Here is a 27424-nt window from a genome sequence, read left to right on the forward strand (position 1 = left end):
TTAGGTCTAAATGCTACTTTCCTTTTACCTCCACAACTGTTTTCTAAGTCAGCCCACTAAAGCTGATATCCAAAATGAAAGGCTATTGTAATTAGTATAATACCATTCCAGGATAAAGCCATGACAACTGCAGCTTCAGGCAGCTGTCATATCTTTGGCTATTCTGCTTGTTATTCACATGCAAATTCTGATATCTACTGCACATTACATAGTATGTTTACATGCAATTTCAGTGAAAACACTCATGGAACAAGATCTGTAAGTATTTATCTCAGAATGAAATCTAGAGAAAGAATAAAGCTTGAAAGTAATTTCAGACCTAATTTTCCTCCCCCAACACAGTCATCATTCTTATAGGTACACATAAACATGTGCTTGCTTTCTTTAGAAACAATTTATATGAATTCAGTGTTCTTATATAATTGGCTAGATACGCCAGTCACTGAAAACTGAAATCCTCTTATTTACATGACAGTCAGGATACGGAGAGCAAAAGACAAAAAAACACTAAAACCAGATGTTCTAAGGAAGAGCAAGACTGATTATCTTTAGCGGTAAAAGGGTAATTCCTGTTACATGGTAAAATAGGAATCAGGCAAATACATATAAATACTCTTCGGAGAACAAGCACTTACTGGCTAAAGACGCTGACACATTATGCAAGCCAATCACTGCGTGGAGGGTGGTGATACCTCGAACGCAAACCCATTTGTAGGATGCCTGAACATTGCAGGGAAACATCAATCTGTAACATCTGGTGTTCTTCCACTGATGGCATGCATTCCCCTGAAAAGATCCACGGACTCACAGAATCGTACAATACAACTCAGAATGGAAGGGATCTCTGAAGTTCCAATGCCTACTCTAAGTGGGACTGATCACAAGTTAGAAACTGCTCAAGACCTTGTTCAATTGAGTTTTCAGTATCTCTAAGGAATCTACAGTCTGTCTGCGTAATCTTGTTAACCCGTTATCCTCTGTTATTTCACTGTGGACCTCTGAGAAGAGTGTGGCTCATCTTTTCTGTGAACCCCACTCCCATTAGACACTTCTCCAGGCTGAACAAGTCCAAATTCCCAGCCCCACCTTACATATTATCTCAAAAATATCTCCAAAGACCCCCTCCATGGGAGAGGAAGTGTCAAGGTTTACAAGCTGAAGAGACCCTGCAAGGTCTCTGAGCACACACCACCCTTGGCTGAACGGCTGGTCCCTGGCAGTACGGTGACCCAGCACCTCTTCACACATGCTGCTGCCGCTCTTGAAGAGCTCAAGTAGAGCAAGGTGAGGTATCAACAGCAGCTTTTTGAAAGCTTCCCTTACTAAACACTTCCATAGGTAAGACACAGACTCACTGAAAATCCAGCAGCGTGTTTTTCAGAAGCGACGCGGTCAGTTAGCAGCTTGGTTTCAGCTGCCCTCTCCATGCAGGTCACTCCACTTATTCATTGGAAATATCTTGAAAATCTTCTTCTATGGGCTTCATCTGAGAACTCATTCTCCTGAAACCCATCTCATCCCCAATAACAGGCAGCAGACTGGTTCTATCAACTACATGTAATTAAGAAAACCAAAGCTGTTACAAAACCCACAGCTAATTACAAAAAGTGAACATGGCACTGAAATAGATTTTGCTTAAACCCATCAGACTATCAGATTCCTTTTCCATGATTACTCCAGAACAGCACATACCCTATGTAATTGTTGGAGGACTCTCCACAGAGTAAAAAATAAGCGTGGTACTCTTCTATTATACTTTGAATTCTGTCAGAGTAAGATTAATAGAAAGTTCATGCACCTACTGGAGCATAAAGATTACCATCCTTCCACACAGAGACTGAGGAATACATTTTAGGACATCTCAATTTACAGAATTCTCTTTGAAAGCCTCGTGGAAAGGCTCGTGGTCAAAACCTAGTTAAAGATATTTATTCCTTTGAGCTTTAGTTTAAAAAACATTTCTTCTTTCAGATACAGCCCACATACTGTCAGGATTCTTCTTTCTTTTCCTTTGTTTCCAGATTATGTAAGAAATGCACTTCATCTTTAAAGAATAGTTTCTACCTTTGTGAAGGAATAAATTATTATGTCATGTTCCTTCGGTTAACATACCTGTATAGTAATTCTTTTTTCAATAAAAATAACCTTTTGTTAAAGGTTTCATTAGATTTCCCAGGAGACTGATAACAGCCAAATCTCCAGCCATCTACAGGAGCCACTACAGACGCTGATCACACACTCTAAACAGCAAAATTCGCTGTAATTTCCAAGCGCTTAATCACGCCCAGGGCAGGAGCCCAAAGCCTTTACCCACACTGAATTTCTCCAATAGTCTTAGTGAAAATTTGGCTTCAGGTAAATTATTACTAAAAGTTAAAATCAAGAGGAAATTATCCTTTCCATTTTTAGCAGTAAGAAAGGGTTACTTCATAGAGGCCTATAGATAGATTCTTTTAAAGCCCACGTGCTTCATCTTTAGGCAGAAGAGCAGGTTATTGTAAGGACACTTGAATACCAAGGATAAATCCCCTCCTATACTCCAAGCATACTATCATGTTACTAGTACTTTAACCTCCAGCACAGGCGCAAAACTGTACAGCGGGTCCACTTCCCAAACACTTTAAGTGCTTCAGTCACTTAATTTCCAAACTAGCCACTGTAAGAGAGTGAAGATCCTACTTAAATGCCACATTCCAACATCTTACATGTTCAGGGGCTGCATGGAGAAGGCTTACCCCTCGACTGCAGGCCGTGTCCACACGCCTCATTCTGCCCCGGCACACCCGGTCTCACCGAATCCGGCACCAGCACACAGTGACCCCAGCGGTGGGTCCTCCACCTGCCAGAGGAAAAGGTTAACAATCCAGCGGTTAAAACTGGAAAACAGTCAAGAGAAGCAAAAACTCTCGTTATAAATTATTATTTGACAGCTGGTTGAAGATGAGCCAGCAGTGTACCCAGGTGGCCAAAAAGGCCACCAGCATCCTGGCTTGTATCAGGAATAGTGTGGCCACCATGACTAGAGAAGTGATTGTGCCGCTGTACTCAGCACTGGTGAGGCCCCTCCTTGAATCCTGTGTTCAGTTTTGGGCCCCTCATCGTAAGAAGGATATTGAAATACTGGAGAGAGTGCAGAGGAGGTAACAAAGCTGGTGAGGAATCTGGAGCACAAGTGTGATGAGGAGTGGTTGAGGGAACTGTGGGGTTCAGCCTGGAGAAGAGGAGCTGAGGGGAGACCTGATCACTGTCTACAACTGCCTGAAAGGAGGATGGAGCATGGAGGGGGTTGGTCTCTTCTCCCAAGTAGCAAGTGATAGGACAAGAGGAAATGGCCTCAAGTTGTGCCAGGGGAGATTTAGATTGGATATTAGGAAAAATTCTTCACAGAAAGGGTTGTCAGGCATTGGAACAGGCTGCCCAGGGCAGTGGTGGAGTCACCATCCCTGGAGGGGTTTAAAAGGCATTTAGACAAGGTTCTTAGGGACATGGTGCTAGAGTTAGGTTATGATTGGACTTGACAATCCTGAGGGTCTTTTCCAACTGAAATTATTTCTATTCTATTCTATTCTATTCTATTCTATTCTATTCTATTCTATTCTATTCTATTCTATTCTATTCTATTCTATTCTACTTTATATACTGTGGAGACTTAAGGAGAAATAGAGGGAAAAGGTTTTAATTATTCCTGAAATAAGCACTGTGAACTGAAATGCAGATGCAAGGTTCACCTTCTAGAAAGCCACACTACCCTCCAACGAAGTTTCCCTTTCTCATTTTTTGTAGAGCATGGTTCAAAGTCACCGAAAATACACAAGAAACATCTTCAGTGGGCTTTGAACAGGAGAACACAGTTTTCCATGGCACCATGTGGGATGGAGCCTGGCAGAGCCAAGCGGTGCAACTCCTGCTTTGGCATCACCACATCCTACAGAATGCGCAGGCTGGAGATTTATATGCAAAGATATAATGCTTTTCTGTTTACTAATATTGTATAACAGATGGGTCACAGAATTTTAATGAAGAGCAGTGAGTAATCACCCTGCTGTACTATTTGTCTAATCAGAATTTTTTAAAGTGCATATTATTCACTGGAGTGAGAGCATCAGGGGAAAAGACAAGAGTTTCTGCAATAAGCATACAATTGTGATGAAGGCAGTTGAGTGCTTGTGGTCCCAAAATAGCTTACATTGATTTTTAGAGACACTGAGGGGGGAGTTCCCAGTAATAGCTTCCTTAAACACACTGAACCCTGAGGTTACTATTTCTAGGAGCTGTGTCTATTGGTGTTTTTTAGGATAATGCCAGATCTACTGAAATTTCCAATTTGAACTCTACTTTTACACATTTTGCAAGGTACATTATTTCTTTAAAACACTGCATTTTGCAATATTATGCTGGTTTCTGGTGAAAATTGTGCAGGATAATCATACATGAGCCATTTCTGGACAAGTGGATACCCACTAGCAAGAGACTAATTCCAGGCTAACACTTTTTACCTATACACTGGACAGACGGGAATATCTTCACATTCTCTTTCCTCATACAAGGTGTCTGGGCACGTCTGTCCCCCATTGGCAGCATCCTGAACAATAATCCTGTACCGGGACTGCTTAACTGCAGTAGCATTGCCTGTAAAATAAAGAAAAATACCTGCATTCCATACACAGTTGGCACCCTGGGTTAGTGATCTAGCTGTCTTGGTTAAAAACATGCTTTGTGTTTCATTTATACTTTGGAATTATGAGCACTCTGGCACTACGCAAAGAAGGGAAGGAATGGTATGTTGGATCAAAAGCTACCATTACTTGCTTTAAAATGACCAGTAGTTCAGCAGAACAACACCTGGAAGGTTGATAAATCAAAGCCTAAGAGATGTATTAAAAATGTCTATTTAGCAGACCATCAAATCGGACAAGAAAATAAGTATAAGCAAATACTCAAACACCTGAACAGGAGGAAGAAAAAATACAGGAAAAACAACAACAACAATCAAACAAACAAAAAACAACGACAACAGCAACAACAACAACAAAACACAAAAAACCCAACCAAACCAAACCAAAAAGCCCACACCAAACTGCCATAATGGAAAGTTTTGTTTCTGAAGACACATTTTGATGGTCTCAGGCTGCTACCAGTAACCTTTATGGGTCTAGAAATTATAGATGATAACCTGCTGACAGGAACACCACTGCAACAAGAGGCTAACTCTCTACTTAACCCGAGTCAATGCAAGATCAATCCATCTAGAAACACAGGTCACGAAATCTACAGTACAGAATGCAGCATGAAAGACAAGCATAAGATTTATCTATATATCTCTGTAGCCAAAGCAAACACAATTCTTGGCTGGGTATGTGCTAAGTACAAACTGAGAGCTGGTTTAACTGCTGTGTATGGCATTAGTACTTCTCCAGGTACTGTATTCACACTTCAGAAAGACATGACAGAAAATGGAAAAGCGATCTCGGTAGAACTCCATAAATGATTCCAGACCAGACAAACATCTTTTAACAGTGGGCTGCATCAAATCTGTCCTAGAGAGGAAAGCAGTGTGTAAATTTGCCCACTTATGAGTAGTATTCTTCCAGCTCAAGATAAAGCCGCGGTACCAAGATTACAGTGCATTAGAGTAGACGGAAAAAATCAGGAAAAGTCACACCGTTAACACAAAGTACAAGTACAGATCCAGTAAAAATGGTCGGCTCTAAAAATATTAAGTTCTCTAAGCCTTCAGTTGTACATGTGCTGTCACTGTGAGATCCCCGCAAAGGCACTTTGGACCAGGCAGGAGGCTGCTCACCCCAGGTGTGACCCCGAGGCAGGACAGGGGTGTCCAGGGTGATCCCCCTTCTGCTTCCACCTGAGGCAGCTCCACAACTTCCCACTGTCTCCTTTCAGACACCTCATCCAGCATCTGTAAAGCCTCACGGAGAGCTCTTTCTTACAATCTAGCCCAAGTCATTGCTGCTGTAAATTAAACTAAACCTTTTTTAATCTTCTGTCCACTAGATATTAAAAAAAAAATCCCTATCATCTGGTGCATAACCTTTATGAAATTTCAAGCACTTGTATCCATTCTAAGCCTTCCCTTCTCTAAACTAAGCAAACGTAGTTCTTCATAGGTCCTGTTCCATTGCCTCTCGCTGCCCATTTTCTTACAGCACTCTGCCCAAGGAATCCCAGCCTGTACAGGACACTAACACCTTTGGTCTTTTACACACAACGCGCCTCTGAGTTTGACAAGCCCAATATGAGTTTCAGCATTTCTAACTGCTGACTTCCATTCTGTTTTAGTCCATTGTATCTTCAGGGGTGCCTGAGACAGTACTGAGTTCTTTACATCCCATTCTGTCTTCGTGCAATCAATTCTTTCTTTCTGAGTCACATTTGGAGAATTTTTTCAATTATTTCAATATCATTTAATATATTGCCCATTGTGTTTGCTGCCTCTTTCAGCTCTGCACCACTCACTAATGTTATTATTCAAGCATGCAAGCTGTTCAGATAAATAGCACATAGAACTGTGGCAAGGAATTTTCTGTAAGGCTCCCTTTGTTCTTGTTTGATTGTGAATAATGGACATGTGTCAGCCAACTGGTTGGGAGCAGCATTGCAGAGAAGGACATGGGTGTCCTGATGGACAAGCTGACCACAAGGCAGCAATGTGTTCCTGCAGCAAAGAAGGGCCACAGCATCCTGGGCTGCATTAGGAAGAGCCTCACCAGCAGGTCCAGGGAGATGATCTTTCCCTCTGCTCAGCACTGGTGAGACCACTGCATGTCATGTCCGGTTCTAGACTTCCCAGGAGAAGGAGGACATGGGCACACTGGAGTCAGTCCAGTGAACAGCCACGAAGACTATTCAAGGACTGGAGCATCACAGAATCACAGAATGTCAGGGACTGGAAAGGACCTCAAAAGCTCATCCAGTCCAATCCACCCGCCGGAGCAGGAACACCCAGCTGAGGTTCCACAGGAAGGTGTCCAGGCGGGTTTGAATGTCTGCGGAGAAGGAGACTCCACAACCTCCCTGGGCAGCCTGGGCCAGGCTCTGCCACCCTCACTGAGAAGTTTCTTCTCAAATTTAAGTGGAACCTTTTGTGTTCCAGTTTGAACTCATTACCCCTTGTCCTATCATTGGTTGTCACTGAGAAGAGCTTGGCTCCATCCTTATGACACTTATAAACATTAATGAGGTCACCCCTCAGCCTCCTCTTCTCCAAGCTCCAGAGTCCCAGCTCCCTCAGCCTTTCCTCACACGGGAGATGCTCCACTCCCTTCAGCATCTTGGTGGCTCTAACATCTGACACACAAGAAGAGATCAGGAAAGCTGAAACTCTTCAACCAGGAGAGGAGAAGGCTCATGGCATCTTATCAATGTGCATCAATACCTGATGGTAGGCAGTAAAGGAGATGCACTGTTTTCATAGTGATATCCACTGTGTGATTTTTCAAGCAGTTGAGTACTCATTTAACAGTGATTTAATTCAAGTCACTGTTCCTCAGCTTCCTGATAAAAGTTTAATGTGTCAAAAATCTACCACTTCCCTTAATTAGAGCAGCTATGCTGTCAGAAAATAGAGATTAAATTTATTGGGCGTGATTTGTTTGCAATAAATCCATACTGGCCAATGTATTAGAATCTGATTTTTGAAATGTTTGTATCTTGAGCAATAACTTGTTCTTGTGTTTTTCTACATAAGGAAGATAGGATAAGAAATCTACAATGTCCCTGACCATTCTTGGGGCAGAAGGATGGGGCGAGGGGCCGGGTGTTGGTTGGTTTGTTTGTTTTGGCATTAGTGAGTTTTAGTTAGTTCCTCAGGATTTAGCAATTTCTCACTCCAGAAGGCAGTTATTAGATGATCTGGCATTACTTTATTACTTCCTTCTCTATCCACACCCCTCACTGACATGGGAATATCTCATTCATGGAAATACTTATTCTTTAGTCTATTCCTCTCCTGGCTGCAGACAGGAAACAACAGCAGCAATTGTACAGTCCCCATGTTGTGTTTCCCTCATTTCTCAGAAAGTAATGAACAGAACATTTCGCTCAGTATCTCCTTACTTTTAATCCATTTATGTAGTTCTTCTTATCTAATATCCTCCTATAGCTTAATTTGCACCCTCAGTTTCTTGCTTCTCATTTTTGTGAAACAATTTGGCAATCAAAAAGGAAGCAAGGTTCTGAACAATTCTGACGATGAGAAAAGACCAAAAAAAGGCTTCTCTAGCTCTGTTTGATATTTTCTCTTCATGGCCTGAAGCTTGAACGTGTAATCACATACAGACCTACACATGGCGTGCTCCCCTGTGCTACCGGATTGCTATTAGAATAGTTTCAGGATAAAAAGTTCAGCCGGGCTTCAGCCCTTCGTACAGTCTTGGTAGCTTCCAGGTCTTCTGTCTGCATAGAACACATTCCCCGGAGGTGTAGCTACCAATTCTCTCAGTTTGTTGACGCCTGCCTTTTTTTAAATGTCTTGCTGATATCGCCATCCTTCGCTTCTCCTAAGAATCGTGAACTATATCACTTTGTGATGATTTTCATTCAAATTATCTACCACCATTAGAATCTTAGCCATTTCCCTCCTATTCATCAGTACCAAATCTAAATGAGTTTCCCACAGTAATTTTGTCCACCTTAAGAAACTAAATTATCCTCAACATTTATTGCACATTACTCAAACCCCATTTTCAAAATTGAATTTCCACATTGGCTTTTCTACAGCATTCCTTACAAATGTTAATGAACATAATTTTTAAATTGCTGTAGCCTGATTTTCCAGAGTATTAGCATTATGTAGAACTTTCTTTTTAAAGCCAAACTTTGGCTGATTTCAAGCACGACTATGCTTGCCCCATCCTGAAAAGAGCAAACCTCAGGATCTCAAGACCATCTTAAATTCTATGTCCTTGGCTTCGGAACTTAAACAATGCTTGAGAAGTTCAGGGGTGCTTTATCTCAACTTCCAGTTGCACCTCCCTGTCCCACCAGCCTCCAGTGTCCTCTCCATTTGCACAGTCATTGGACTCCTTCTATCAATCCACTCTTCTCATTCCTCTCTTGCTTTTGCATCTTTCCTTCCACTGCTTTAGACATCCAGGGCTTCCTCGACACCCTGCGCAGGACTTGGAAAGGTGCATCACCATCCTCAGGTGAGGGACGATGTCCTTGTTCACTGCTGTAAGGTGTAAAATATCTGGTCCAGCTTTTACAGGAAACATTTGGCTCCATCCTCCTTACTCATGACCAGAAGGAACGGTAGAGTCTGGTCAGCACAGGCTCTGAGCACACAAATCATAAGCACAGCCTCTCCAAAATTTTTGTCGCCAAAATCAGAGCTGTCTTCAGTATCTTTGTACAAATAAGAGCTTTTGAAGGGATAGGTCTTCAGCTTTGACCAGATTTGCTTGAGTGTTCATTTATGAGAGCTGAAAGTGGCAGATCCTTGACAGAAACTGCCTGACACAAGGTAGAGGTCACTAGAGTTTCTTATCACGACACGTCATGAATTTCATCAGCCACCTACTCCATCTCGTTTCAAATCTGATTTAAGGCATGGGGAAATAAATAGGACAGTTACTACCCAATGTTTCATGTAAACTTGTTTAGAGAAGTAAGCAACAATGAAATTTCTAACCTTCTCACCAGACAACCAATGCCCAGAAGTGAAGAGGTACTTAGAGGTAACATCTGCTTTCAGGAGACAGATGAAAAATGTTCTTTATTGTCAGTTGTTTGTTTTACTCTCATCATTTTAAATCTATGCTGACAGAGCAGGGAGCACATCAGCCATGCTGAAAACAGGTAGCTCCCCAGGACACCTTGAGTGCCGGGTATGGAGGTGACAGAGGAAAATCTACATGCTGTTCATCCGAACCATTTCATACCCTGAAACCTCCATATTGATTCTTTGATTCTTGTTTGTCTTCAACCTCAAAGACCCATTAAAACAGATATATTATAGGAGACTGCAGTAGACAGTTGTCACCTTTCAGTATCTAAAATGGCAGAGAATCAATAACGTGCAACAACCTCTCTGTTCCTGCCTCACCAACAGGTGTTTGGGTTCAATTGCACTTCTTTTGTGAATTATGTTGTCTGTCCATCTGTTCTTGCCCTGAGTTCACCGCTGTCTACACTTCTGAGGTACGAGATAATCCTTCACCACAAGACAGCCTGTTGTCTGATGACATTTAAATGTAGGGAAAATGTCATCTTTTTTATTGTTAGATGGTAAAGTTGGGTGCGTTTTCTCCGATAAACTACAAAAAGCTTAACTGGTGAAGTTCTGTGTAAACCTGATTTAGTGACTGAATGTTTGCATAAGCTCTGATCTTATGCCAGTACACATTTAATTTTAAATCTGCCAGGCAATACCTGTTCCTGCTTGATCTGCTTAGTAATGCACCATCTGTATATTGTTTTCATTAAATACAACTTTTCTACAAAAAAAACCCATACCCCAAACTACTCACATATGTACAGCGGTTTTGAAATTTCATTATCATGCTGAGGTTTTAATTGTGCAATGTAAATTAAAAAGAAAACCTTGCAATGCAGCCATATCAATAACAGATCTAGCAAAAAGCAAACTCCCTCATCTAAGAAGTTTTAATTTAGAATTATATTAAAATGATAACACTGCCAAGGAATTTAAATAATTAATTTCTTCTCATTTTAATTGTAGACTATTATTTAATAAACAAAGTAATTTACCAGGTAATTTATTCTACTTCTTCATAGGCAGCTCATTTAAAGTCTAAAAATAAATTACTAATTAAAACAGGATTCACTGTTTTAGAAAGCAACTCATTTTCTTGTAAAATCTAACAAGGACTATGCCAGAGCATCCACTGAGAATCTTTGAAGGGCAAGGAAGCCACCAACAAAAATGAAATATTCTGATAACTGAGAAGGCTTTCATCTGAACAATTATGAGACACACAAATTGTCACAAAAACCAACACTAGATCATTAGAAAGAAACTTCGCTAAACACCTAGTGTGCAAAAGCTACCCAACTAGATCAAAGAAATTATGGTGCTTGAAAAACCACAAAGCACAGGAGTTATTTGCACAACCCTTACATACATCTAGGTCGGTCAAAAGAAAAATATGTCATATAATGGAGCAATTCCATGTCCAGTCATATAACACTGGGGCCTTGGACTTTAAATGCAGAAGCCCAGAAGGAATTTATTCCAGGTGAAGAGACCTCACATCTCCAAATCTGCTCCCGAGGGTCCCATCTCCCTTAAAAACACCAGTCTCAACAAACTCCCAAATTCAAAACTCACTCAGATGAGTGCCTTAAAAATTATTAGACTGACATGAGCTCCAACTTCCACATGTTTCTAGGCCAATTCTCTACTTTTGCCCCAAATTTCGTCCTCCTCGTGAAGGCTCACCAGGCTGACACGTTGTTGGGCAGTGAGTCCACTCGCTGAAGGGCGTAACGATGCAATCCTTCTTGCAGGGCAGGAGACACGGCCTCGCGGTCTCAGGTCTGATGGACTCTGGACATCTATGGATCCAAACACAAAGATAAAATACAACAAAATGTAAAAACGTAACCAGAAATACAAACTGCGGGGAAATATTTCACTCCTAAGACTCAAAGATAAGACGTAAGCTTTATTTTTCTTCTCCTTTGCATTCATGTAACCCAACTGAATTTAGTACATTTGGGGCAGTGTGAAAGGACTGACGTGATCACTGATCTTTGACTGAGGTCTCCATTGTTATCTGAAAAGTTGTACAACCTATTGTAGTAAAAAAAGCTCTGTGAATTTTTAAAATTTACTTTTAACTCCTAAATCAAAAAATATTCTAATAAAAGATTCAGACATAGATAGTAAATATATGAAAACCTGAAGGGTGGAAAAGGGACAATTTTCTGGGATCATGCACATCTTGCATTTCAAGTGGGAGAGCACAAAGGGAATTACTTTTTTTATTAATTTATAGTAGAAAGATCAGTCAAAAATACTGAGTAACATACACAACACAAAATGATTCCATTTGAAAGAGGAACATGCCACCAGTAAAGAAAAATAAAGTGATTGTTCAGTTACCGAGATAGAAATAAGACACTTAGAGGTATAATTTAAAAGAAACTAAAGAGACCTGTATTTCCATTAAGTATGATTTATCCTAGAGGGCAGATTTCTGTTCTCAAACAGAAAACATTGAAATATTTTTCTGCAAAAATTTGAGTATCCGTGCCTTGTACCTTCTTCAGGTAGGGTGTAATTTTTCTTCATGAAACAAGGGAAAATGCACAATACAAAAAAATACAGTATGCCAACATGCAAATGTTATTTATTTACGTAACACCTCTCATTTCTGAAGCCATATTAATGGTAGACTTCCACCACAGCAGGTCTAAACCCAACATGAATTTGGGTCAGTTTTTATCACCTCCAACATATATATAGTATGTAATATATAAAGTATAAAATATAAAATAGCCACAGTTATGCCTTTGGCAGAAGGGCTTCCGTCCCCTCCAGTACCAGACCGGTCCAGACCCTCCTGGGCAGTAACAAGGTATTAATAATATTTAACTCTGAAACACGGAGGTTTAATTCCTTCACTTAGAACTGCCTTCCCAACGCCTTCTAAGAGGTCTAAGTGGTTTATTCTTAGTGTGATTATCACCGTAAGAACAACACACAGTGAAGCAGCAAAAGAAACCATTTCAGTGAGAAGTTCTTTTAAGGACTCGGACTTTTTGATCCAGCCACTTCCATGACACAAGGATCACCATGGCACTGAAACTAACACATCAAAGCCAAGGAGAGATCCATTCTGAAGTCCTCAGTGCATAAATCTCTTATTTTGGCAGCACTTTTCCACCACTGAAACTCTGTTTTCCCTTCACATACTTCACTTAAGCATTTATTTACCCCCTTCAGCTCCATTTCCGTTTACACCATCTCAAAGTTGGAGCAGGCAAACAACTGTTTTAGACATTATATAGCTCTATAACAATATGGTTAATTAGGTAAAGTTGCAGCATATCAATGGATTCTAGATATAAATGAATGCTAGATTTCTTTCCTTGTATTTAATTTATCTCATTAACCTCAAGAATTTTAATTAACTTTACTGAAATCAACACAGCCTGCTTATATGAACAGGATTGTTTGGAGAGCTACAATAAGAAATGAAACTCAGTTGCAAGTCTCTAGACTCATTAACGCTGCAAAAATAATTAACAATGTCTTGATTTTTTGATATTAGGGAAAACATCTGTGCTACATATTTTCCTCATTTAGGAAAGCAAAGCAAAACTCAGAATATTTGTGCTGCAGAATACGTAATTCAGTCATTTTGGTATGACATTACAGAAGCTATATAAATCAAGTGAATGCTATAGATCACACGTATGGTTCTGTGTAAATATAATGCAAACTCTATTTACTTTTTCTATTTTATTAGAGCATTATTAATAATGTACTGATGAACGTTACATTCAGATGTACTTTATATTTTCCTCACATCTGTCCTTCAGGAAAAATATCTGCAGGAAACTGTAAATTAGAAATACAGCAAAAAATCTACACCACTAAAATCATGCATTTCGCTTGGATTTACAAAGAAAATTAAAAACGGGCTAGCTATTTATTTTTCTTACATATTAGAACCCCTTTCATAGTAGTGATGGAGTAGTAACTGAGGAATTAGTCCTGAAATTAAGTTATTTTCAGCGTTGCAGATTCCATACACCAGCTGAAAACACCTTCATATGTCACATATTGTAACTACAAATCATCACCGATAACCTGTATTGAATACCTTTTAGGTGTGACCTGCCCAGAACTGCTCTTCATGCAGAAGACCTTCCTTGTCTGGACACCCACTCCACAGGCGGCTTCCCCGCTCCAGCTCACGGTGGCGTTGAGCCCCGTTCCCATCGCGTCTCCAGAGCAGGAACCCCAGGGAGAGGCTTCCCAGAAGAAATGTACGCACGGGTGGTCGTTACAGGCACGGTGCTCCTGCAGGGCTCGGTCAGGAGGACACGCTTTTCCACCTGGGAAGAGTCAAGACAACGCCGTATTTTATCTTACAGCATGTGGCAAAAATAAAACAGAAAAATAAATAAAATCGTTACGTGTGCTTAATGTCTGGGGTCTCTTTCCCCATTTCAAATAAATACATAAATAAATAGATCAAGCTCAAATAAAGCTGCTGACCTTTACGGCTGCAATAACAACCTTCTAAAATATTGTTTCCCCATTAAACTAGCCTTGCATAAAATTGTATTCCAACTCGTAATGGAAACAGAAATAGGCAAAGTATATTTCTGAGTTACCTTATTGATACTCCTACACCCAGCCAAGTTGATTCCATTTAAATGCCTGTATCGCTCAGCAAACATGCAATTAGGTTTAAAGACAAATTAAGCATTATTTTTATGTTCATTCTCCTTGCTAATTTCCCAAGGAGGAACACCTCTTCCTAATATCTGGACTGTATTCAGTGTTGCCTTAAAGAGTTGACCTGTAGAGGGTGCTGAACAGTCCTGATGTATCAAATCATACCCATACCTGCAAATCAAGGGGGGAAAACTGGAAAGCCAGGATTTGAATATGAAGCCTTTACTTTTCTGAGGAAGCATCCTTCAAATTGGTGTCCAAAGATTTTGCTAAGCTACTGCACTTTGTCAACAACTTGCAAAAAATCCACAAAGGACAGGACTTTGAACAGCCTCCCAGAAGCTTTAACACTCCAGCCAGAAGTCTGAATTTATCCCATAAAAGCAGCAGATGTTTGTAGCTCAAAAGCTCAGGAGTAATGTGGTGAAATTGTAACAGTAAGCACTGCCATTTTAGGAAGAAAAAAGTAAAAATGACTAAAATCAAAGCCTATCTCTTCCAGGAGGGAGAATCTAGCAACATGTGATGTGGCAAAAGTGCTACAGGTTTTGAAAGAACTGAAGTGTCGGGGACAGATACCACAAGGTGCAGAGCATCCTTACACCCTACTAAAATCCCAGGAGATAAAGCACATTGCACCTCAACGGGACGGCTACCGCCTCACAGGTCTGAGCCCTCCCAGATGAGGTAGGACCCCAAACAGCCACAATCAACAGCGTTGAGAAAAGAGAAACAGGGAGAGAAATTTCTTAGCCCACTGATTTGGATAATCACATCACATTACCGTTTATCTTTTCATGAAAACAGACTGTTCCATGCAGTGTTCCATCTCAGACATGTTTAGTATGATGATGGAGTAGAAAATGTCCCAGATAACTTATAATACTTTCCTGAAGATTTCTACTTGGTAGGGAAAATGCAGACCAGTTATTGCTCTTGTGTGTTCAAGCACATGTGAAAAAAAACAAAAAAAAAGCAAGCAAATGGTAAAATGCCTGGTCCATTACAAAAATATAAAAAATATCTAACTTTCCCATGGCAAAAATAAGGTGTTTTTTTTCAAGAATACCCATGGTAAGGAAATTCTCCTGAACAAAGGAAAGTAATAACGCAGTTTTAACTTAACAACATAAGAAATGCCACATGGTCCATCCAAGCAGCCTATCTGCAAAACTGAAAGCAGGAGATGCTGTTTAGCAAAAGCACAAGAGCCTGGCCACTTTCTAAAGTTCATTGACAACTTTTGTCCAAGGAAAGCAGGACAACACACCACTGCCTAGTCTTTTTAGTCAGCATTTATGACTTTTATAGACCTGTTGTTTATCAGTTCCTCTAATCTGTGTTAAACCCAGACTCCCTGCCTCCACAATGTCCTCTTGGACCAAGCTTCAGAAGTTTGTTGCGTAAAGAAATCTCTTTTCAAGCCTGATTTAAACCAAGCCCTTTTAGTTTCATCGGCAGTCTCCCGGTTATTATATTCTGGGAGAAAAGGAGCCAAGGGTTTGAAGCGAAGTCAGCCCGTGGGATGGCATCCACAAGCCACAGCCGGGGTTGCCTCAGCTGATAGGGGACAGATGAAATGTCACTTGCAAAGGTTGGTGGCTCGGCTGCGAGCTGAGCATGGAAGAGCCAGATAAAGCAGCTAACAGAACACTGCCTTAGTATCGCAGTGGTAATGGTATTAAATCCACTTCTGATCTCCAGAAATTCAAATCAATCACTATTTATCTGTATGCAGATGTGCGACTCTGCAAAGCGAACCATTATACTCATTGCTAAAGATGCACAGAAAACGTTGAGGCAGTTGATTTTAATGGTTAATTATTTCTTCCTGAGAAACTTAAAGTATTCAGTTCAAAGCACAGCATTTTTAGTTTAGTGTGTTTCAAGCTGAGATGACTGAGCTTAGGTACTTCCAGAACTCACTTCTTCAACATTTCACTGTCATAATTCCACATTTATCTGTTGTTTGCATTTTGCTACTTCCATGGAAAATATTAAGCCAACTGTATTTTTCATTTTAATTATTCTCTAGCTCACAGACCTTTTTAGTAGTAGTTATTGTCATTCAATCAACAATTATATAGCAGTTTTCCTCCTGCAGGATCCCAGTTTTCTTTGCAAGTGCTTCTAAAGATGTTTATTTGAATACAGACCACTCACATGAGTAAGAGTTCGCAAGATCAAGTCCTTACATTGCCCCAGAAACAGTGGGTGGCTTTAATGATAATTTACAAAATAGCACTTAACAGAGCTTGTCCTAGACTAGATTTGCATCTAAAAGTGTTCTGCTGCTGCATTAGCTGCACGTAGCACTGACAATAGTGGATGGTTTTGTTGTGTCAACAAGGCTTCAGTCTATTAGACCTGTTCACATCTTATGAATTTTTATGCACTTGTGATACCTCTCAAATCCTGTGTGATAAACCAACACATAAATGAATTATCATATTTGTAACTGTAGTTGTAAGACTACACTCCTAATACAAAATAGTTTGTTTAAATAACTGTACCACTGATGTTGATATGTACAAATCCAGATACATTATGTGTCCATGAAGATCCAGAGGAAATTATATATATTCATCAAGAGCTAGTTACTTGCTACAACAGAAAAACAAGAAGGTCAATACATTCTAGGTCATTAATAAAATAAACAGGTCCTTTTTTATTTCCTCATTTTTCACAGCTCACTGTTCTTTTCTAAATCGGTACTAATATGTTCCTATATAAAGACACTCACATGATGAGTTTGTGTCATGCAGCAATTTCATTAGGATGTAGCTCTCTTCAAGTAAATTCGCACACAGACTGGCCCTCAATAGACAGTAATTCATAGACTGTAGTACATAATTTGGAACTGTGACAGAATTTCTCTGCCACATGCATTAACTCAAGCCCATAAAGATCTTTTAGTTGCTAGGCATGAAGTACAGACAAATATTAAGTATTAGTCCTTATTGTTATAGTATTAATGTTAACTCTGATCTAAACAGTTTGGCTGAGGAATCAAGTCAACTCATTAAACAAACAAACAGTGATTAATCCAAAATGTTTACCACTCACCCTCGGCTGGAAGGGCCAAGATGGATCTCCTCCTGCTTTGACTGCCCTCAGCATTTTTACTGGAGCACGAATGGGAACACGGGGACCACGGGGACCAGTCACTGATGACACAGTCCGTCGCACAAGGGATTTCGCAAGCCACAACTTCAGGACGGGGAAGCTCAGAGCAGAGGTGATGTGCTACCTCCTCACCTGGAGCAAACAGAACAAGACAGATGGGGAGGAAGGCTGAGCTTGGTTCAACATCCACAGTCTGCGTCAAACAGGCTCACCGAGCGTCCAATGTCCACCGGCCCGTGGAGGAACACACTCCAGAAGAGCACATGGTTCAGCTTCGGGCTTGAAAGTCTAATACTTGAACAGGTAACACAAGTGTTTCTTCAGAAAAGCAAAAAAGAAAACTATGTGTTTGAAGTTTTTGTGTGTGACACCTTGGCGGCAGTCCACTTTACAAAGCAGGCAAGCATGAGTAATGAGATAATTCGGTAAACAGAAAGCTGTAAGATCAATTATCTACAGAATTGACGATAATTGCCCTATATTTTGCAGCAATCTCCATGTAGAGAAGCTATTTTCCACAACAACAATTGTGTGGGTCCCCACAGAAGGCAGTTTGCTTTTGCCTGTAAGCTAGAAACGTGCCCAATAGATGCTTTGGCCCTTCTCCTGCAGCCTCACCAGAATGAACCACTATTATTTCTGACTCTGATTCTCATCCAGAAACCAGGAGATGCAAAACTGTTGCACCACCCCCATCCAAGGGAGAAATAGTTTCTGTGGCAGATGAATCAAGAGACCTGGATCAAAACACACCTCCTGATAGAAGCATCTTCCAAAACCTCTTCCAACAAGAAGGTCATTGCAGACTGGTGGGGAAAAACCTACCAAGCAATAGAACTGCTGGCAGAAGGAGCAGCAAAACAAAGCAAGTGAGGGGCGTCATGTGGAGTCCAACACATGGAATTACTGTTTTTAAAAAGCAAAATAAAACATAATTTTATTTTAAAATAAAAAAGGAAATGTCCAGTAATTTTAGTAATTACACAGAATTTATGAGGACATGATAAAAATTCATAAAACGCAAGTCTTTTAGTACCAAATTACACCTAATGTCTTACAAATATAAGCTAAGCAATGAACAGCATGAGTGACTTTGTTACACTGTTCTATTGTTTAGTGTTTCTGGACCCTCGTGAATTTTCAGCTACATATCCAAAATTTCTGGAAGCTCAAATCTACCTGTTCATAAACAACAAAGCTCACACTGAATGTTACCTCCTCTTTTCCCCTTATAATAAGTTAGAAAGCTCACCTTCAAGGTCTCTTTAATTATGAACCTAGCAAAAAACCATAATGACTATCCAGGCACAATTATACCTAGGAAAAACAATTATAACCGCAACAACTGGCTCTTTCACCCCACGCTACAGGAACAGGCTCCATGAGAAGGAGGCCCAGGCTGCAATTATAACAAGGAGGGTAGAAAACTGCATGGCTTTCGCAAGGCAACACATGTACGAGTGAGTAAATAAGAGAGGCTGCCAGGGAGAGCACATAAAGCTGTCAACAGCGCGGTGGTATCATCTGCAGCCGCGTCCCTAAATGAAGACAGGCTCGTCGCCCTCCAGGCACAAATAAAACTTTCCAAGCATATTATGAGAAGTAACGGAGAATCTAGCAGGCAATCAGACTGCAAGTATGTTTAAAAATACTCTATTTTCATATTCCCTTTCCCTTGCACGTGCCTAGGATCATTGAGGAAGGCTCAACGTGCCCAATATTTGCGCTACTACTTGGAGTCTACTTGGTAAGAAAAGAGAGATCATCACCCTCCCTACAGACAGCCCCCATCCTTCAGTACCATGTTTGGCACCCCTGCAAACCAACCCTCATCCATCATTCGCTTCAACCAGCCCATTATCACCACTGCTGCTTTGGATGCTCATATAATGCTGAGAACTGTCTTTAAGAAAAAAATAACAAACAATGTAAACCCACCAAACAACTCTGTAAGCTTTATTCCAGCTGTCTTCCCGAGTCATTTTAGCGTCAAAATCCCTGCTAACATTTTGACAGCTTGTCTGTGCTGCAGCAGATAACATGAGGGCATCCTGGGCAGGCGTGATTGTAGGAGTCAATGGTATGGTAGCATCAAGAGATTATATGCTTTGGTGAAGGAGGATAAAACATCTCTCCTCTTCTGCCATCACTGACACAGGGAAGCACATGAACAGACAGTAACAGGCTTCTGAACGAAAAGTGATGAGTCAGGACGCTGGCCCTGCAAGTGTGTCCCCTGTCCTTCCATCCATGCAAGAGGTTGTCTTCATTATATATGGAATTTAAAGTAAGGGAGTGCCATGAAGTTCACTGAATTTGGGGATTCAGCCCAATTTTCCATCAATCAGATTGTGCTAGAGGTGTAAGCATCAGAGAAAACCCTACTGTCGAACGACAGGAGAGCCTTTCCACTGATTTAATCTGACTTTACACAGTCCAAGTCACTCCACCCAGAAGACAGGTCTCCTTTTCACAGAATCACAGAATGTCAGGGATTGGAAGGGACCTCAAAAGATCATCCAGTCCAATCCTCCCGCTGGAGCCGGAACACCCAGATGAGGTTCCACAGGAAGGTGTCCAGGCGGGTTTGAATGTCTGCAGAGAAGGAGACTCCACAATCCCCCTGGGCAGCCTGGGCCAGGCTCTGGCACCCTCACTGAGAAGAGCTTTCTTCTCAAATTTAAGTGGAACCTCTTGTGTTCCAGTTTGAACCCAGTACCCCTTGTCCTACCTCTCTCACCTACCGACCACCCCCTTCTAATCCACCCCAGGTACCATTGCCTTTCTGGTCACAAGGGCCCAGTGCTGGCTCATGGTCATCCTGCTGTCCACCAGGACCCCCAGGTCCCTTTCCCCTCCACTGCTCTCTAATAGGTCATTCCCCAAGTTATACTGGAACCTGGGGTTGTTCCTACCTGGATTCAAGACTCTACACTTGCCCTTGTTATAGTACACTCTATTCCCTCCACCCACAAGCCCAGGTGCCACTTATTTTCAAGTGACCACCCTGTGTGGAAGGGAGGTAAAGGAGCAAAATGTTCTTCCACTTCTTCCCTCCATTATTTCTTCTCACACTGGATTTACCGCAGGTAACAGCAACAGTAATGCTGCAATTCATGGCTCCTCAGCAAAGAAAGGAAGCTTTGAGTTTTGTTATAAAGAGTTTACCACCTGGTGTATGAAGGCACAATTCAACACTTTCTTTGATTTACTTTATAGCTCTAGTCGCTGTGTTCAGGTTTAATTACTGGCTTGTATTAGTGCAGAAGGGAAACGTTCTTCTGTACCAGCCGCCTGGCAGAGAATTCTCAGAAAACTACCGTATATTACAAAGGGAGGTAATAATCTTTCATTTTCCACGAAAAATAGTAGTAAAAGATACATCTAAAGTGTGCTTTATGCATTGTCACAGATTTACAGGGAATATTAAATTCTCCAGAGCTTCCAAATTGTCCACCCAGTACCTTGAAGGTGTAATTCTCATCTCAGATGCTCTGAACGATCTTTCTAGATGAAGTTTTCTCCCTCTCTAAATAAGACTAATGCCTTTAAGCACCTAAATTACGCATCTGGATGCAATATGAATTTCTTTCCAAATATGTGTATAGACGTCAAGACTCAGCATCTGAAATCAGCCCTGGAGAGCAGCAGGGTGGCAAAACACAACAGAAGGATGCCAGCCTTGGTGAAAGCCACTTTTCCTTGAGGAGAAACAGGGAAAAGGACAGCACTGACCACGACAGCTACAACTGTGGTCCCCATTTGAATTTTCTTGATGAGAAACTGTGAAATCGCTCTGAAGTTCATTCTTGTGGTAACCAGGAATGAAACCCAGATGGCAGGGCAGGTACCCAGCCTCTCCTGGCCAGAGCCCAGAGCAGCTCCCTCTTGATGGGAAACTGGGTCCTATTTGCACCTGGCTGTGATGCTGGAATAAACTGAGAGCATTGTTCATCAGTAAACTGAGCCATCCAAGGTAAAAGGACAGAGGACATTTTCAAAGAAAGAAGAAAGGCAAAAAAAGGTCTTAGGTTTTGTGGAGTCATCTAGTTAGCTTGGATCAGATCCAGCCCATCCAATCCAAGCTACCCCAGAGGTTACCACCACTGTGTTGTGGCTCTCTTCAGACGTGACTTCATCATTTCATCTTTTTTCCTCTTCCTTGACACTGTTCAGTTACCCAGAATTAGTCTCAAGGTGTTACTGAGATGTAGGTGGACACGTGGTCAGGACGGTGATTGAGCAATTGAACAGTTTCATCCTAATGTTGAGGACACATGGTGAAAACTAAGCAGGGCTCAGATTGGGGTGAACCTTGGGAAATGCTTTGTATCCTTAGGGTAACCATAAACAACTACTGCTAATACAATCGCATATGGAAAGCAACAGTTGTAAAACAGAATTTATACCTACATTTTACAGAGTTACACCTATTAATTGATTCGAGCTAGTCTTGATCAGCACAGCACTTTGAAAATAATGCTCTTTTTGACTTATTCCATAGTAAGAAATACAACATGATAGTGAGACAAAGGAAAAATATTTTTCCATTTTATCAAATGTTTAAGGTTTCAAAGCTTTCAAAATTTTAGACTCTGTATTAGGACAACATCCAAATCTTTAAAAACCATACTGAAAAGGAGAGGAGGCAAAACAGAGCAAGAGCATAACTAGGTATGGTTGGTTTTAAGCCATCACCTGTGAGGCGCAACACACAAGATTCAAGCTCTGATCTACAACAGGTATAAGAATTGAAGCAACATCTCCAGCACCCCAGGAGCCACAGCGTTCCTGCTCACATGCTCTTTGTTTCATGTTTTAAGCAGAGCTTTTGTTCCCAGCCTTACCGAATGTGTGCTTTCCTAACAAAAAAGATTTCCGTTAAGAAAACTGTTAGTTTTCTAAACATTTCATTGCTAATATCCTGACCACCTCTAATGTCTTTTTTTAGCTGATTGCCTTGTACTTGTATAGTATAGTGATTAAAGATAAATACACAAGATATACTCAACAGATAATATTTTCAATAAAGGAAAGATTTAATCCACTTTCTCCCAAAGTCAGAGTGTAACAATTACAAAAGGGAAGATGAGCATGGCATTTTTGTAAATGCATTTGCTAATAAAGTTGATCCTTATCTAATGGACCAGTCCCTAATTTGAAGTCTTTCACCAGGTAGCAAAGAAGTTACATGGGTAGTACAATTCTGAGTGGAATTTTTGATTCAGCTTAAAAGCAAATTAAATTCTTTCCAAGAAGGGAAACAAAACAAAGGATGACATAGGACCCTACTTGAGCTAGAAAGCTTGTTTTTTCAGCAATTTAATATTTTCCTTGTCTTTTCCATCCTAGGAGATGCCAGTCCCACAGTTCTGAATAACACGGTGAGTGACTGAATCAACAAGAACATTTCATTCTGAATCAGTTCAATATGAAACTGCATCTGTTTTAAATAAGATCTTGCAACTCTGGTGCATTAGTGTCATTCTCTCCAGTGACACAGTTTGATGACTCCTGCCACAGATGTCCCCCCAGCTCACGAAAAAGGGAACATCCCCTGGACAGGATACAACTAAAGCAGCAAAAATACAAATCTCATAAATGGGAATTGAAAGATCAACCCAGTAAGAGACTGAGTATCCTCTTTTTGCCATTCATCACTGTATCATCTTTAGTTTTTAAAAGGAAAAATGTGAAGAATTCAGGTTTGCACATGTGGAGCCTTGACCAACCTGCATGGTGGGGAAAGGCTCGAGACGAGGAATTGCATTTCAGATGGTTCCACATTGCTGCCTACAAGTTCAGAAAATGTATTTTTTTGCAAAAATGACTGCTGCAAAAATGCTGCATATTTAATGACAATTACCAGTTTGACATCAATATTTCTCCTTGTAGCATCTCAAATTATTCAGTGGGAATAATGAAGCTGTCATCTAAAATACTATACGTATCGTAAAATTTTATGTCCCACTTAAATCTCGGAAAAAGAATGACAATAAACTTTGATTAAATACTTGCCTGTAACAGAATAAGATGTCAACAGACAGCAGTAAATTCAGAAGAATCCGTATTGACTGTATGCCAGTTTGCTAAAGGCAAATACGCTCAGAGAAAGCTGGTTGCTGACAATATCTCGGCCTAGGCATCCCATCAACCAGTGACAATGTTACATTTAAAAGCAATACCAATCAAACCACAACGGTAAGAGAAATTATTTATAATCATTTCAAACGTGTTCATCCCATCACACATCACGGGTGGCTTGTTTCTCCATAACACACGACCAGCTTTAGCGATACCTTAAAGTATCCAGGGCTTGCCGTGCTCATCGGCACCGGGAGACCAATGTCACGCTTCACCAAAAGCTTCTGGTTGACTTTTCTTAACGCCAGTCAACAGGTAAGAACACGGGAGAAGAGCGGTGTCAGTTTGTCAAGGAAAGCAGTGGCGTATGGAATAAATTTAATTGCAGTGGTCCATCACTATTATCAGAGCCCCACACCAGAGAGGAGGAATGCGGTAGCAATGACAACGAATGGAGGTGAGGATCTATCACGAACAAAAGATGAAGCAGCAAAGAAGAACAAGCTGTTCATAGTTGAAAAGAGGAAATAAACACAAATACAAACAGGATCATTTGTACCAAAGAAAAAAGAAAAAAGAAAAACATATAATCATCAAGGGTTTTAGTCAAAAGATGTCATTAAAATGCAACTATGAAAAACAACGCATTGGATGAAGGAAAAAACATTTTCAATCACATAATGCACAATGAAGCACAAGGAGAATAACTCAGGAGAACCACATAAAATGTGAGATGAAAATGCATGAAAAACAGACGGAATGAGCATAAATGTGAAAAAAAAAAAACAGCATGTATGGAAATATGTTCTGAAATCACCATAAAATCAAAAGTCTTGCCCAAATCCCTACATCACTGGCCGTTTTCCTGTCCCTTACCTTTGTCCAAGAGAACATTCCAGAGGTTATTAGAAAAAGATGACGACAAATACAGAAAAAGTGGTATTTGTTCTTCTTGCCTATACATCCTCTAGTGGACTTTGGACTGTTTACCCACGACTGTTTTTCAATCTCTTTTTCTTTTTACACAGATGCACATTAAGGAAGCTCCAAGGGCGGCACGTCAGCGCTGAGCCCGGGATACCCCAACAGAGCATTATACAGCAGCTACCAGCCTAAGGTTAATACAAATAATACAGATGCATGAGTTTCCCTACCTAAGAGGTTGGTTCCAATGTATTTCCTATCCCACCCAGAAAGACGAGTCATTTAAAGGAATTTGCTGCACATTCACCTGCTGGGCTTGGGCATAAAAGCAGAATTAATTCTACTTTGTGGCGTTTTGCACAATCCCTCCTGAATTAAGAGAAATTGCTCACGTGGCAGCTGAAAATAAACATGGGTTCACTGTATTCCTGGAGAAGAGCACAGAAATTCAGGCTGCTGTTCCTAATAATGAACATAGCACAGCAATCTGAAAACATAAAGTCTAAGAACTAAACATAATCCATATTAGTGTTTTTTCCCTCTCTCTTTGCACTATTTTATTTTTTCTCCATTATCCCTCCTCATTGTAAATGAGGGGATCTACACAGGTGGGTTGATCAAGACTGATTGCAATTAAGATTCATTGTTGAAATTGATGCTGTAGTATAATTGAAACAGGTGTCCCTCTATTTTCTTCTCTGTACCGCTTTGTTCCAAATGCTAATCAACACAAAATATTGTAGAAACCAATTATATAACTAAGTCAAATGTATTAAAATATTATAAAATATACATATTTTTCCAAAACCTTAAAAAAAGAAAAATAATGAATAACCTGTATATTCTAATAGTGTATAGAGTCCATTTCAAGTCATACATCCGTGTAATGGGGCAGAACTACATTAATCATGTTCTCACACATTAAGTGACCCCAAAAGGAAAAGCGGTGTGTGCACGCACGGAAAAGCGCGATGCTTTGATACCTACTGGTTTGATTATTATGACTTTTGTTCTGACTACGCTACTCTTAAGAATGCCGTACCTGGTTGGCTTGCTCATGGCCACCAAAAGGCTATGAATGAGTGTTAGCCAACCGATACTCACGAAATAAGTGAGCGATTTGCCATATATTGGGAATAACAGACTCTTTTTCTCTTCTAGCCCCAGAAATCACTCCGAGAGTGAGTTTGTACTAACATAAGACACTGAAAAACTGTAAACAATAGTGCAGCAGATGAGGTTTATCTAAGTTGGCAAAAGGCTTGTTTTCAGATACAGTGAATGCTAATGGTAATAAATAATTGCAAATACCATCTGGAGTCTTTGAAAAATAACTTTCTCCAAGACTGCAATTGAATCTCTACAAAAAGAGGATCAATGCAAAAGAAAATGAAAACAGTAAATTAAAATTAGATTTATGCCAACTACTTAAAACTAAGTGCTCATTTAGAAGCAGTTAACACAAAAATGTGTTCTAGTTCAGATGCAGAGTCTGGCCTAATCCCATAAAGCAACTCTGAGACTTTCCACAGTCTATCAAGAAATGTTCAGAATTTGCAGGACTGAATACTAGGCTATTTTTATTACTCCTACTAACAGTAGTAGTTTCTTTTCCAATTTTGTCTCTAATTGATCCACAAAACTCAGAACAGAGTGGTATTAAGATGTCCTATTCAATAGCTTTTAAAAGATTGCAATAAAGATGAAAAATCTCCCAGTACCACACATGATCATCAGCCGAGGGTCTAAATGAATGACTGGAATCTGTTCTTGACAAAAGCAATACAAATTGCAACCCATGATCTTCAGTTATTGAGTAAAACCTCTTAGTGTACGCACCAGTTTGGTCAAATATCAACCACGCATCGAAACTGCAGAAGACATTTTTCAGATGGGTTAAGTTACTTCTGGCTAATGTACCCTGACCTATGCTTGAACCATTTTTGCATAATAAAGTTGTGAATTTTAGAAAGGGTGTTTAATTTTCACTGTATTTTGCATAGATCATTTAGTACTTAAAATGGGGATAAATCAAATGTAGGAAACACAATATTAATAATATTTTCCGTGTGTTTCCACTTCACCCAGGAGGTAGAAGTTTAATTACATCATTAATAACGATGCCTACATTTTCAGCTGCTAGTGCATCATTCCTCTAGTGCCATTTAAAGTGCATTTGGTCTCTAAACTGCTCCACCCTCTGGAACTGGTTCACTGATTATATTGTAACAGCAGCCTCAGCCTGCTCACAACTCAGCTGCAATGGCATCAACACAAGAATTTAAAGACAGAAATTGCCCATTATGACCTAAAATGTAGAAGGTTTATTTAGAAAAGTTTCCTGCTATTTTCTGTATCCAGAAAGTTTACACAGATTTAAAGCTGACAGTTGGTCTTCGGGTAAAAAAAACTCCTGTTGTTCAGCATCCAAATTCTGGCACAACCTGAGCTGGATCATTGTCATTAAACACGACTCTGACCCTCTCGCTTAAAGGAAAATAAGGTGCATACACACCTACAGCTTCCACTTCTTTTTTCCAAATGGAGTGGTGAAGCTAAAACGTGAAGACTGTATTAAAAAGACTACGAAAGTTTATCGCCCACGCTCTGGTAATGTCCTCTGGGTATGCCCTGGGCTCACAGAAACACAAGAGAGGAAGATGACAGAGGACAAAGTAAGTGGAGAAAACACAGGAGAAGGGATTATCTTCGATACCAAAATTTCATCAAGCCGGGGCTTTCTCGGAGATGCTGAAGATCATGTGCTGAGCCTGCAGTTCAGACAAATGCTGTTTGCGGGTTCAGAGGCACCAGCAGCTGCACCCCCATCCTCACCGCCTCCTACTTCTCTCCAAAGCAGAAAAGAAAATGATGTATGAATCGTAAAGGGCTCAGACA

General features: G+C 40.4%; 1 protein-coding gene across 6 annotated transcripts in view; it reads right to left on the minus strand.

Annotated features, from left to right (window-relative positions):
- THSD7B (thrombospondin type 1 domain containing 7B) overlaps nucleotides 1-27424 on the minus strand; it is a 370487-nt gene that overhangs the window by 129996 nt on the left and 213067 nt on the right. For all 6 annotated transcript variants that reach the window (XM_065841421.2, XM_071810742.1, XM_071810741.1 and 3 more), the window contains exons 9-13: nucleotides 17459-17650; nucleotides 13812-14046; nucleotides 11420-11535; nucleotides 4497-4629; nucleotides 2736-2839 (exon numbers count right to left, since the gene is read on the minus strand). In XM_065841421.2, the coding sequence (XP_065697493.1) occupies nucleotides 2736-2839; nucleotides 4497-4629; nucleotides 11420-11535; nucleotides 13812-14046; nucleotides 17459-17650 (780 nt within the window). The remainder of the gene's footprint in view (nucleotides 1-2735; nucleotides 2840-4496; nucleotides 4630-11419; nucleotides 11536-13811; nucleotides 14047-17458; nucleotides 17651-27424) is intronic.

The sequence above is a fragment of the Patagioenas fasciata genome, chromosome 7 (genome assembly GCF_037038585.1).
Source record: "Patagioenas fasciata isolate bPatFas1 chromosome 7, bPatFas1.hap1, whole genome shotgun sequence".
Taxonomy (NCBI): domain Eukaryota; kingdom Metazoa; phylum Chordata; class Aves; order Columbiformes; family Columbidae; genus Patagioenas; species Patagioenas fasciata.